At 42.5% G+C, this 14,724-nt stretch overlaps 1 protein-coding gene across 1 annotated transcript in view; it reads right to left on the bottom strand.

The window, feature by feature from the left end:
• SNAP91 (synaptosome associated protein 91) overlaps positions 1-3,016 on the bottom strand; it is a 123,830-nt gene extending 120,814 nt beyond the window's left edge. The window contains exon 1 of the mRNA XM_074988863.1: positions 2,887-3,016. Within this exon, the coding sequence (XP_074844964.1) occupies positions 2,887-3,016 (130 nt within the window). The remainder of the gene's footprint in view (positions 1-2,886) is intronic.
• Between the last annotated feature and the right edge of the window lie 11,708 nt (positions 3,017-14,724).

Here is a 14,724-nt window from a genome sequence, read left to right as displayed (position 1 = left end):
TCTGTACATAGAAGTCTTTCCTAGTTTATGTGCTCTTCCTCTACTTGGTCCACTCACCTCATGTTGGTCCCTGCAGCCTTTTAATCTCTCCAAAAATAGGATGTATTGGCTCCTACCACCATTCAAAACATCTGTTCCACATTTAGTCAATTGGTTACTTGATTTTCTTCAACGTAATCCATTCCTTGCACATTCTAACACTAAATTAAACAAAAAACACCACGCACCCCTTTTCCTTTATGCTTACTTTGAAATTTTTGCTTTTATTCCTCACTCAAAATCCACAACTATTATCGTTAGAGTTCAAGTATAGTCATCAAAGTAACCATACAGAGCATCTTAGTATTAAATGTCTCTCTTCCTTGAGCTGTTTAGTCACATATGCTTTAGGAACAAAAATAATTTTTCTATGTTTTACACATGTAGAAGCTTCAGCGCTAACAATACAGCAGACTGATACAATTCTATATTCTGATCACAAAGGAACAGGTTTGTTTAGTCATTTTAAGTTCAATTTTGACACATAGCTAAATTTAAATTGTTATTTACAAACCCTAGAACTCCATGAGGATATGGAGTATTAATTCATTCAAGAGAAAGATGGAATTCACCAATTATGGTCCATGTATTAGACTATGCATTTAGAACTACACATTATCAAGGATCACACCAAAGCTCACTGCCATGCAGTATGCCCACTGACAAAAGATTAGCAATAGAATAATGCCTTTATGAAGGAACTAGAAGTTCAGGTTCTTGGTCACCTTCTCATTCACTGAGAACATGTTCGCCTTTAGAACCAATGCTTTCTCTGTTCTTTCACCTGGGGTGGGGTCTACACGAGGAACGAACTCTGAAGTTAGGCACTACTTTGAAAGTAGCCACCAGAGTCTACACACATTTTCCCTTACTTCAACATTAACTTCGAAGTAGTGAGCCCAACTTCAAAGTACTTACGCCATTCCTGGGAAATGGAGTAGTGCCCTACTTTGAAGTAAGATATATGCAGACTCACAACTTCAGAGTTCTTTTGGTAGTGTAGACACAGCCTTAATGTTTCAATTGTCTGTTATTTTTCTCAATCTCTTCCCACCGCATTTCTCTTCAAGGCAGAAATACCTTATCTTACCCCCATCCCAACTGCATACTTCAGTCTTCCCCCCATCCCATCTGCTAAAGAGATCAGTAAACAGTTAATACTGACATTTAATAAACGTTAGTATTTACAGTTAGTATCCTACTGATATTACTACAGTCCAGGGGAGAAAGCAAACAGTTCCCAGCTCCCAGAAGCTTTGCTTTGAGTCTGAAGATTCAAGATAGCATTGCACCAGTTGTGCGTGTATGAGAGACTGACCTTCTAGTCACTTAGGCAATAAAACATACTATGTACACTACACACCATCAAATAGCCTACCTATGGCTTGCTACTGGCTCACCTGATTGTGAGAAAATCAGATGCTTTAGGTTGTTAGCCAAGCTACTATACTTGTATTTATTTACCTAAACTAGCTGCAACGTGTACTAAAGCTTGCCTAAATGCACTATGCAAGAATCCTTGTTGGTTATGATTTTTTTAAACAAATAGCTAGTAGAATAAAAAGACAACTCAACTTCAGCAGCACTAACATCTAAAACATAAAAAAGTCTTCTAGCCTCATTTGTTCAAGCATACCTAGGAAACAACTATCTGCTACAAGTTCAACTTGCAAATATAGGGTTTCCACAGCGATTATAGGTATAAGGAATATGCTAAGAAAAACCAGAAGGTGAAATACAGTTAAGTTAGTCTTTTTAATAGCAAATATAGTGTAATTTTAATAAGTCTTTAGGCACAAATGGACTAGCATTAATATATAAACTTTGCTTTAAAGAGAGAGACAGTTATGAGCTAATATTTCCAGATACTACCCGGTGAAAAGCATCTTGCTAAAGGAAACAAAAAACACCTCAAGCTCATTTTAGGATGCCTTGAAAAACTGTCAAGCCATTGGGATGCAAATATACTTTTCTGTCCAAAACTGTCCACAGCTTCTAAGCAAAACCTACCTCAACACCATAGGATTACAAGCTGCCCACCTCTCTAACGTGAAACCACACTGAATCAGAAAGAACTATGGTGAGATTACCAAAATAAGCGGCACATTTCCAGTACAGCGCTCTCTCAAGATCTGAAGAAGTGGGTCTGCCCCACAAAAGATCACCTAATAAGTTAAAGTGCTAAATGACTGCTTTTTTGTTTTGTTCAGACCATTACAGACACAATCAGTTTTCAGTGACACAGTGAGTTCACTCACTGGCCTAGGTTTCATGCCAAGTAATTTATGTTGAAAACACACGATAAGTCTCTAATGTGTGCGCAGTAGCAAGCCACAAGTCTGTTCTCTAAGACACTGAGGGAGCCACCATCACAAATTCAAATAAGGCAGTTGCTTTCCTCAGACAATTGGGTCCCTCAACACAAGAGTCACAGACTCCCATATTCAAAGAAACACTTTGACTTCACAGGACAACCTTTGAGTCCATATTTGTATTATAACCACATACCTCCATCAACGCGCTAGCCCCAGGCTCCGCATCCATGTCAAAAATTTAATCTAAGGATGCCTCAACTTATAAGCAGGTTCAGTACTCCTCTTTGCCTTTCAGAGCTCTAGCCTTTAATATACTCATTAAATAAATCCCCCTTCTGGGACGAGAGAAAATGGCTGAGGGAACACTATTATGGGAGCACAGAAGAAATGGAATAATAAAACCCATCCCCCTTCAGGATTTCTCATAGGCCTCATGACTGAAAGGGTTGATACCAGCAAGTGCTATTGTCAGAGCACATAAGAGCCACCTTCTGAGCAGAGACCAGGTAATGCTTATGTAAGAGGTGCTTACAGTCCAGGTGTTTTTTCTTGGGCCCCATCACCTCATGTGTGGTTGCTTTGCAGACGGCTCTGGCGACCGCTGATCCTGTAACGCTGTACTGAGCAGCTGCGATGCGATCTGTCAGCGTCTGACCCGACATCTTCGGCTCACGCTAGCGCTGCTGCTGCTGCTTCGTCTGCCAGCGGGGGAAACAGGGGAGGAAGGGAACAGTCCGGGGTTAATGCCAACGCCAGGGCGACCCCCGTCCTTCCAGCCGCCGGGCCTGGCCAGCAGGGACAGCCTTCCTCCCCCACCCCGCTGCGGGAGCGCTGCAGGAACGGGCAGGCGAAGCGGCCGGGGCCAAGCCGGGGGATTCAGACACTGCAGAAGAAAAGGCAGCAGCGCGCACCGGCCCCCTCCCGGCACCGCCTCCAACCTGCGCCCCGAGCGCGGCTCACCTTCCCTTCCCGCCGCCCCCGCGCACTGGCGGAGAGGGGTACGTGCCCCGCCGGGGAGGGGGGACCCCGCCCCGCCGCGCCCCACGGAACCAAGGGCATTCCCGGGCGGAGCCGCCGCTCCTGCCGCGGCCGGGGGATTATCGCCGCAGCATCGCGCCATGTTCTGCCCTCCCCCGCCCCGGGAGGCGAAGGTAGGCCGCCCCGCCGCCCCGCGCCCACACCGGCTCCGAGGGGATGCTGCGGGCAGTAGCCGGGCTGGAGGGAGGCGGCACCGGGCGGGGGCGGCAGCAGACCTGTCCGCGAGTCCTTCTCCCCTCGCGCCCCCGCCGGGCCGCAGGGAGCGGGGCGGGGCTGGGCCGGGCCAGGGCCACGACCCGGCCCCAGGTGCGGGCTGGGCCGGCCCCGCCCGCAGCCCCCGGCAGGGAAACGCCACCGCGCCACGCCCAGGAGCCGCCGCTATCTCTCGCGCAGCGCGCGGCTGGGTGGGTGGATGGATGGATGTCTGTCTGTCTGTACCGGACCGACCCGTCCCAGTGCGCCGCCCTCGCCGCTGCCTCCGCCGCCGCGCTCGTCCTGCGGCTCTTCCCGGCCCCTCCTCAGGTTCGTGGCTCGGCCGAGTCAGGTGACCCGGCGCGGACAAACCGGGACGCGCGGACCGCTAGGTGCCGTAGGGGGAGCCCCCCGCGCCGCGCTCTTAAAGGCGACACCCAGAGGTCCGCTGCGCAGCGCTGGCGCCCGCCCGGCCCCAGCCCTCTCCCCCAAGGTGAGCAGCCCGGCAGGCACAGCCCCTCCGCCCGCTCGGCCTCAGACCCCCTGAGCTGTGCGTTTCTGCCTCCCCCCCCCGCCCCCCGCCTTGTTTCCTGCACCATCTTCTCTCATTCCCATCTGCTCCCTCCTTGTCTGGTTTGCCTCTTCCATCCTCTCTCTGAGCGTCTCACCCTTGAAATGGGGGTGGGATGATTTCCATACTGGATCGTTTCTTTGTTAGTTTGCAAAACCATTAGTGTGTTAAAACACTCTGGAAACGTTTTGGGTTCCAGATTCCCTTACAGGTTCTCTGACTCCCCCAAACGCGGTCCCCCAAGAGTTGGTAAACTGCTGATATTTAGGTGGCCAATGGAAACCCTTGCAGCTGAACTCCAATTTCCATAAAAATGGTCAGGCTGTCTTTCTAGGCAGTATCTTGTCTCCCAGTAGTGCCCCTGCTTCAGAGAGAGGGAACAGGGCAATTTTGAACCATCTACTCCTTGTTCTCCAGTCAGAGTTTCTGGAAGTCAGAAGGGGTCGCATGGTGCTGCATCTCTGACCACCTTAGCTAATAGCCATTGATGAACCTATCTTCTGGGAACTCTCCTGATTCTTTTTTAAAGCCATTTATACTCTAGGCCTTCACACTATTCCCTTGCAATGAGTTCCACAAGTTGACTGTGTTGTGTGATGAACCACACTAACTCATATCTGGCAGCCCCTGGACTAGTAGATTGCCAGATATTCAAATATTCTGGGTAATAGAGAGCTATACCTAACAATGCATAACATTGAAGAAAAACAAGATTAGATATTAAGAAACAAAAATGTATGCAGAGTTCTTGATTTACCAACAACAGTATTATTGTACACTGTAAACTTATACTGTATTTGTGTGTTGAATAGTAACAAAGAGGAAGCCGTGCTAGGCTATACACTATCAAAACAAAAAGCAGTCAAGTAGCACTTTAAAGACTAGCAAAATGGTTTATTAGGTGAGCTTTCGTGGGACAGACCCACTTCTTCAGACCATAGCCAGACCAGAACAGACTCAATGTTTAAGGCACAGAGAACCAAAAACAGTAAGCAAGGAGGACAAATCAGAAAAAGATAATCAAGGTGAGCAGATTTGAGCAAATCTGCTCACCTTGATTATCTTTTTCTGATTTGTCCTCCTTGCTTACTGTTTTTGGTTCTCTGTGCCTTAAACATTGAGTCTGTTCTGGTCTGGCTATGGTCTGAAGAAGTGGGTCTGTCCCACGAAAGCTCACCTAATAAACCATTTTGCTAGTCTTTAAAGTGCTACTTGACTGCTTTTTGTATTTGTGTGTATTTACTTTCACTATATGGTACTTATGGAAAATGTACTTATGCTTAAGATGCCTGCTATTTGAGAGTTTTGGATAATAGAATGCCAGATGTGAAGGAGTTTACTGTATATCATTCTGTATGTTTTAAACCTGGTGTGTGTTTTTCATCAGATGATCTGTTTTTCTTGTGTTCTTGTCTTCTAAAGAACACTTCCCTATTCGCTTTCTCAATACTATGCATGCTTTTGATGTTGTAGACCTCTCTCATGTCCTCACTTGTTCATTTTGTTTCTAAGCAGAACAGTTCCAGTCTTTTTAAACTGTCCTTTTATGGAAGCTGCTCCTTCCCCCAATCTTTTTTGTATTTCTTGTACATGATTCAGATTCTAATATTTTTTTTAGATGGGGCAACCAGAACTGCACACAGTAGTATACAAAACGATGTATGCAGAGACATATTTCCTGTTTTATTGTCTATCCCTTAGTAGTTCTTAACATTCTGTTCACTTTTTTGACTGATGGTGTACACTGAGCATGTTTTCAGAGAACTATCAACAGTGACTCCAAGATCTTTTCTTGCATCATATCAGCTAATTTAGACAACATCATTTTATATATATATACATACATACATGGGGCGAAGGAGAGAGAGAGTTAGTGTTATTTTTTCCCCCAATATGTCCTACTTTGCACTTACCAACATTGCAGTTACAGTACAGAGGATCTTGATTTTAGGTGCAATCAAAATATCTTTCTAGAGCAACTTCATTTTATCTTTTAACCTTACAGTTAACAATAATGGATGCCACATTACCCAAAGGTTTTGGAGATTATGTTTGCGATAAAACACAGGAATTTAGCAATTTATTCCAAATTTCTCCCTAACACTTGTAGGAGTGAAGTGCTTTAAAAATAAAAGCCTTCTACAAGAGACTTTAATCAGTCAATTTATGACTCTGAAATTCCACAATTAACATATTTGACTTACTGATTATAGAACTGACTACAAAATATGGAATCTAAATTAATGTACTAAATTTAATGCAAGTTTGGAAAAGTATCTCATTGTCTAGGGTAGAAATATTTTTATAGGACAACTATTCCAAACAAGTAAGAGAAGATGGATGGAATCAAATGCAAAGAGCAGTTAGCAAATTAAATAAGATAATGGATTAAATTAACCTATACAGATATTGTAAGGTTTAGCTTGGTATAAATTTATTGTTTGGTGTGTAGTCAGAACATTTTTAAACAACCAGTTTCTCCATGCTTTAATTATTGCACAGGCTTAAGAAGATGAAGATGGACACTGGCTACGACTGAAGCTGAACCTGATGGTTTAAGCAAAGACAATGTCAGTAAAAACATTGAAGAATGTCTATTATTTTCACTAATTTTAAGTGGCTTGGATTAGTGACTGTTTTATAAAATATATATCCAATCATATTAAAATGAAATTCAATAAAAACAAGTTCAAAATACTATACTTACACTTTGGGTTGTTTCCTTGCTAACTACAAAATGGAGAATAACTAGCTAGACAGTAGTAGTACTCAAAATAAAGTGGAAGTTTTGAATTCTAATTGTGTCCTCCAAAGTGCTACTGGCTAGACTTTATCCCAAAATTTTGTCCCGAATGTTCCGTTCCATTATCCAAGGTATTAATAAACATACCCAGGACCCAGACCTTTGCAGGACCCTACAAGGGACATATTCTGTCTCTCAAATACAAGGCAATAATGTAATCCTTTATTTTTGCACAGATTATGAGGTAATGGGTTCATTGGTTTTGTTTCATGTCTACAGTGCATTACTGTTTCTGATGTCAGTTGAAAGTTTAACATAATTTGTTATGAATATTAAAATGGCAAAATTGCCATTGTAATTCATTGTAAATCAAATTGCCATTGTAATTACTCAAAAAAAACCTAGGAAATTCTAAAAGCTAGCAAGCAACATGTGTTACCATAAATAACATATTTTATAATTATACCTTTTCTGTAACAGCTAAACAAAACTCAGCCTTTAGATGGGACACTTCATTGCATCATTGAAATACACTGAAATGTAGATCTTTAGAGATCAGGAATATCTATATTCCCCTGCTATAGAGGGAAAGGGAAGGCAGCTGTAAAAATAAAAAATTGGACAAAATAAAAATTGATCATAATGAATATAAATCAGAAGTTAGGAATTGTAGCAAAATGACAAGGGAAGCCAAGGGACGAAAGGAGAAATCAATCATCAGGGCTATGTCTACACTAGACAGTTTTGTCGACAAAACTGGCATTTTGTTTACAAAGCTCTGAATTTTCACATTACAAATGTATTCTGTTGACAGTAAATTGACAGAACACAGCACTTTTGTTGATAGTGTTCTTCTGTTCCCCCAGGAGGCAGAATGCCTCCATTGAAGTCTTTGTCAACAAAAATCAAGTGTGGATGCTCCAGGGGGCCTTCTGCTGGCAGAAAGGGCTTGTAGGACACTGAATAGCCCTGTTTACTGAACGTGGTTGGCCATTTTGTTGAGAGATTGGCCAGGCAGTCCGGCCGTGCTCTATCAACAGAGCAGATCGCCTTTTCTATCCGCTTTGCAGTCTGGCCTTGATCTGTTGACAGAAGTTTTGTTGGACGACATCTTCCGACAGTAACTTCTGTTAATGGTTCACTCAAGTGTAGACATAGCCCAGTAGTGTGAAGGACAATACAAAGGAGGTATTTTTTTTTAATATATTAGGAACAAAAAGAATATTGACAATGGTAATGGTCCATTGCTAGATGGAAAAAGTAGAATTCTCATTAAGAATGCAGAAACAAAGACAAGTTCAATAAATATTTCTGTTTTCTATTTGAGGAGAAACAAGTGATGCAGTCTCATCATATAAGGAGAATAACTCTTTATCATTTCATTAGTATCACTGAAAAATGTTAAATGGAAGCCACTCAAGTTTAAAAAAAAATTAACAAGCCAGGATAACGTATTTAAGAGTTTTGAAAAAGCACTAGAGAAGTTCGAGAAAACTGGAAGAAAAAGTGCCAATTTTAAAAGGGGTAAATGGGATGACCCAGGTAATTGAGTCTCAAGTCCCCAGTGCTGCTTTGCTGCCTCATGGCTGTTACTCTATAGGCCAGTGGCATATAATGCTTTCCTTGCTGGGCTGCCTGTTACCACGGTGACAGTAGCTGTCTTGCAGAGTTGAGTAGCTCCAGCAAGGGAAAAGGGAATTCTGTTGTGTGAAGTTGGTGCCGGTTACATTCAGCATGTCTCATGCAGATGGAAACTGCCAAACACCAGTTTGATGTATTTCCCTTCTGCACTTAATACTGTATATGTAAGTGAACACAATACTTTCTGGAAGCTGTATGAAAAATATGGAGGACCTAGGGACTTTCATGCTTTCCTTGTTAATTATTACCCTGTCATTTGTACTCTCACACAGCCTCCACTTCTCTCCCAGTTATTTGCCTCCAGCTCTATGCCTATAATACATCCTCTACCCTCTGATTTTCTTAGCTCTATCAGTTCCCCTGGACCACTCACTATTTCATACATGCCTTTCCAATCCTTTCCTTATCACCTCATTGAATCCCAATTCTTTCTTGTCCTGCCCCTGAGGTGTCCACTGACTCCAATTTTCCTTTTACTCATTGACTCTACTCCTTCATCCTGATTTTGTTAATCCTTGGTGATTAGGACAAATCCACCTGTTCACTCAGGTTTTTCTCCTGACGTAATGCAAAAGGATATTTGACATTTGCTTGCTTTTCAACAAGGGTGGTCTGTGAAAAAAAGTACAAGACTAGAAGTCAGGAGAGTTAAGTTTTGTTCCCAGCTTTTCCCCCAGACTTCCATTGTCAGCCAAGTGACTCCATTTGTGCCACTGAAATGCGAGAAAAATGAGAAAAATAAACCTTCACAGAGATGACTTGATGCTTAAATCACTAGTTTATAAAATACTTCATGATTCTTAGTGGGTGTTGTGCAGATGTGAAGAATTGTTATTGTATTGTAATATGTTCTTGCATCCAGAGTCACCTGAAAATATTTAAATAGTGAAACCATATAAAAATCTTGCCTCATTGAGCTGTGAGATCAATTACTCATTCCTCATGAAACCTAGGATACCATCACCTTCTTGAATTCAAAAGCGAATAACTAATATCTGTGGACAATTACTCTATAATTGTAGCTATTTCTCTGCTTCTCAAACAAAAAATAGAGAACTATTTCAAGGTAACTTTGTTTATGTGATGGCTACTTAGCCAGAAAAAAAAAGTGGGAGAAGAACCAGCCATATGATTGCTTACTTAGTTGAGGTCCATCGTGGCCAGCAATGCCCCTCTACTAGGCACATTGGACAAACCAGGCAAACACTTCACCAAAGAATGAATGGACACAGAGAAGACATTAGGAATCTCTATACACATAAGCCTGTCAGTGAGCATTTCAATGGAGTGAGCCATTCTGTTAAAGACCTGCGTATATGTGTCCTACAACAAAGAGACTTTAAAAGCAGATTATATAGGGAGATTAGTGAACTGTGTTTCATATTCAAATTTGACACATTAACACTTCATGTGAACAGGTACAGCCATTATCTCACGCATTACAAGGACTAAATTATTTTGCTATTCTTTAAAGTGCTGCTTGACTGCTTTTTAGTAACAGAGAGGAAGCCGTGATAGTCTATACACTATCCAAACAAAAAGCAGTCAAGGAGCACTTTAAAGACTAGCAAAATGATTTATTATGTGAGCTTTCGTGGGACAGACCCACTTCTTCAGACCATAGCCATACCAGAACAGACTCAATATTTAAGGCACAGAGCATACTTGGCTCAATCTAATTCTTGACCTTCCCCCCCACCCCTCCACTCTCTGATTTGCTCACCTTGATTATCTTTTTCTGATTTGTCCTCCTTCCTTATTGTTTTTGGTTCTCTGTGCCACCAAATATAGGTAATTAAAAATGTTGGCTGGTTTAAAAAAGAACATTCAAAAGAGAAGAGACTTGAGGAACCAAACTGAGCCAAAGGTACTTGGGGAGCTAGGGCAGGGATACTCAGTCTGAAAAAGTTAAGGCCTGCCTAGGTTACCATCTGGGAATAATAAACCTTAAGATAGGTTAGGCAGAAACATACCCTTTTTATAGTAAAATATTCTGTATCTAAATGCTTTGTTTCTGTTGTTAAAATGAAAATTACTCTTGTTTTAAGAAGATTGTTTTAACACAGTACTCCACTGATCACAGACTTTGCATGAGAATGGTCGATAGTCTGTAATCCAGAGTTTGGTCTAAGAGTGGGAGAAGTACAAAAATCTGTCCCAAAATAAGGAAAAGGTCTAATACCTTAGCAGTACAGTAAGAAAGGGCAACAAAGGTGCAGCTAGACCTACAACTATTACAACGTACTTTGCATTCCCTGGTTCTTGAAACAGAAAACTTTCAAAAAACAAACCTCAAACAAATATGGCTACCAAAACCACATATATTTATTTTGTCTCACAAGCAAAGTTTTATAAATTTAACGTAAACTTCAGACATTTAAGGGGCCTCAGAAGTAATCTAATGAATACTGTACATTGGGTACAGAGCAGTGCAGTTAAGGAGTGCACACTTAAGGACTGTCTACATGGCCTGAGAGTGTGGGCTGCAGAGGTGTAAGCCACAGGCTGGCCTATAGTGTTGCATTGGGATTGTCCCATGCAGATCCTGCCAGCAAGAACTAAAATGTACCTAGCTTGCATTAGCGTAGTCCCTTTTCAAACAGGACTGTATTAATGTGAGCTCAGGTACTTTGTAGCTCATTACTAGCAGAGTTTGTGGGACAGGCACAGCACATTTTAGTGAGCATTGCGACACCGAGTCCTGTAGTCTGCACTGCGGGGGTTGTGGGGAGGAGACGTGGCTGTAGACAAGCCATCAGGTCCTGATCTGGCAAACACTTCAGCATGTGCATAATTTTATATGCTAAGGACATGTCTACACAAGAGGCTTTTCCCCATAAAACCAGGTTTTGCTGGGGAAAAAACTCCAAGCATCTACGCAGAAAATGTACTTTGTCTACATTTTGGCAACAAACCCCGACACATCCACTGGCCGCATTATACCCCTCCCCATTCAGGTATCATGAATCTCTCAACAGTATTCTGTTGACAAAACAGCCGTGTAGATACTCTGGGGATCTTCTGTCGACAGACAGGGCTTCCAGTTCACCGGGCAGCCCTTTTTGCAGAGTTTCCCGCCAGCCATTCTGCTGAGAGAAAGCCAGGCAGTCTGGCTGCTCTCTGTCAGCAGAGCAGATTGCTCTTTTGATCTGCTTTTATGCGTAGATGCAATCTGTTGCTAGAAGTCACTTTTACGCTGATGTGCTGCTTCCTTGGGTAGTTAAGATGGTTTTGTAGAAAGATTATGTTGTGAGGCAACACAAAGCAATCACATCCCATTGTAGGATTTGGCCCATCATCCACACTTGCATATGAACAAAGATTGTTGGTCACAATTATGAGATGAGGGATTCTTTGCTGGGAATCAGTGATGCTGAAGTAGACTGTGGATAATCAGATGAATGTGAGCTACCATGAGGATACTGTGACCGAAAAGCTGAATGTAATCCTTGGATGAATATACAAGGGAAGCTGAAGTGGGAGTAGCTAGGTTATATTACCATTTGGCAGTGTTGTAACTGTAACCCACACTCTCATTTCAGCCATTTCCTTCTGGTGTAGTGTACTCTTCTATCTAGCCGCACCAAGACCACTTACAGAGAGAAAGAATGAGTCCTCCCTACAGCCTTAGCATATAGGCCTCTAGGTTTTAGCTCATGCAATAGAGCAGTGGTGTTCAGCCATCGTGCCATGAGAACCGTCCAACCGTGCCATGAAATTTTGTCAACTTCCCCTTGTTGTGGCTCTTTGCAGAGCCACTGGGAGGGAAATGCTGACCTTGCAGGGTCCCATTCACACCAGGAGGCAGCTGAAATGCTGCTTCCATGCCTGAACGAGCTGGCAAGGAGCCTGCCCCCAGTCCCTGCTGTGGTGAGGTGGAGGGAGTATGGGAGCTTACTGAAGCTGGGGCGTGGTTTAAATGCTGCATCCTTGCTCCAGTGGGCTAGTGGAGAGAGGAGCCAGCTTTCAGTCGTTAGTCGTTTACTCAGCATCCCTAGCATGGCGTTGAGCAGGTTTTGAAAGTGTGCCTGCTCTCTCTGTATAAACTGTGTATTCTGTGGTGGATTTGAAACATTAATGCATTTGATCTTTGTTTAGCTTGTTGTACGCACTACTGTGTTGCAAACCTCTCTAGCAAGACTGTAACCATAGTAAATGTAAGTAGATATGACACTTATGAGCAACTGATTCCACTGAAAAAAATGGGTGTGCCATGGAATTGTTTGTCTCATTGAAGTGTGCCATGTTACTGTGAAGGTTGGGAACCAGGCTTATGTGTTAAGCTGCAAAAGTCCCAGATTTGATTGTGCCTGTTGGCATTATAAATCCATACACTGGAATACTCTGTCCATTGCTGGTATCTGCAATTCAAGATGGATGCTGATGAATTGGAGAGAGTTCAGGTAAGAGTCATGGGAATGATAAAGGTTTAGGAAACATGTTATTGTGGTAAACTCAAGGAGTTCAATCTATTTAATTTAAATGGATGGTTAAAGGTGGTTTGATTAGTTTACAAATACCATAGTGGAGAACAAATAATTGACAATGGCTCTTCCATCTATTAAACAAATGCATAACGATGTATAATGGCTGGAAGTTGAAACTGGACAAATTAAGACTGGAAATATGGCATACAGTGAGCTGTTTATCAAAGGTAGTCGTGGATTATTTGTCACTGGCAATTGTTAGATCAAGATTGGATTTTTTTTTTCTAAACTATGTGCTCTACAGGTTGCACCTCTCTTATCCATCACAAGCGGGACCTGATTGTTCCTGGACAAGAGAATTCACTGGATGAGGGGAGATGGAGGGCTTCTGCAGGCAGAAATCCCTGCTGTCAAAGGCTGCTGCAGCTCCAGCCTGCAGCCTCTCCCCACCATCCCAGGCTGCTGTGGGGCTCTAGCCAGCGCCTGCCCATCTGGCTGCCATGAAGCAGAAGGGGGCTCCAGCTCCCAGCCTTGCAGCAGCCTCCCAGTCTCTGCTGCTGCAGAACCAGTGGGGCGGGCGGGGGAGGGGGGGAGCGCTGGACCCAGTCCCTGCACGGCTGTGGGACCCATGTGGGCTCCTTTCCCATCCCCATACTGTTGCAAGGCAGCATGAGATGGATGTTGCCAGATGGTGGAGTACCAGATTTCAGAGGTGCAGCCTGTAGTTCAAACAGGATTTTTTTGGGGTGGGGCAGAATTCTGTGACCTGTGTAACACAGGAGGTTACCACAGTAGTTTTTCATGGCCTTAGAATCTATGAAGAAATCCCTTACATAAGATAGGGAAACTGAAGTTCTCAGGTGTATTTTGATAAACAACACTATAGCACATTAAATAGTAACAGAGAGGAAGCCGTGCTAGTCTATACACTATCAAAACAAAAAGCAGTCAAGTAGCACTTTAAAGACTAGCAAAATAGTTTATTAGGTGAGCTTTCGAGGGACAGACCCACTTCTTTAGACCATAGCCAGACCAGAACAGACTCAATATTAAGGCACAGAGAACCAAAAACAGTAAGCAAGGAGGACAAATCAGAAAAAGATAATAAAAAGATTATAAAAATAATAATAATAAAAATAATAATAAAAATATTATCTTTTTCTGATTTGTCCTCCTTGCTTACTGTTTTTGGTTCTCTGTGCCTTAATATTGAGTCTGTTCTGGTCTGGCTATGGTCTAAAGAAGTGGGTCTGTCCCTCGAAAGCTCACCTAATAAACTATTTTGCTAGTCTTTAAAGTGCTACTTGACTGCTTTTTGTTTTGATACAGCACATTAAGCTTTTCTGTTGATTCTATAAAGGATTCTGTAATTATGAGGGAGGAAACTCATCACTGTAAAATTATTGGGACTGTCACCAGAAGGCAATTTTAGTATCTTTAAAGAGTGTTTAAATCAGTAGATTATAGAAGCAAAAGCTCCCAAGTTTCAACCCAGTTCTGAGACTTCTTTATTCTAATCTGAACAGCAAGTACCTTTATTCTTTTCTTTGAGAGTTTCTGGGAAGGAGGATTATCAGTTGTTTTCCACCTGAATCTTATTAATTACTCCTTTGCAAACACATATTGGACACTAAGTTTCAACCCTTTATATTCTTACTGTATTAGTTTTCAAGTAACAGTAGTACACAGAGTGGCAGAGACCAAATTATTCACAAACCAGTTAAACAGAGGGTTGTCAAACCAAGCTGATAGGAACAA

Source organism: Carettochelys insculpta, chromosome 3 (assembly GCF_033958435.1).
Source record: "Carettochelys insculpta isolate YL-2023 chromosome 3, ASM3395843v1, whole genome shotgun sequence".
Lineage (NCBI taxonomy): Eukaryota > Metazoa > Chordata > Testudines > Carettochelyidae > Carettochelys > Carettochelys insculpta.
The sequence above is the reverse complement of the archived record's forward strand: the minus strand, read 5'-3'. Positions and strand labels throughout refer to the sequence as shown.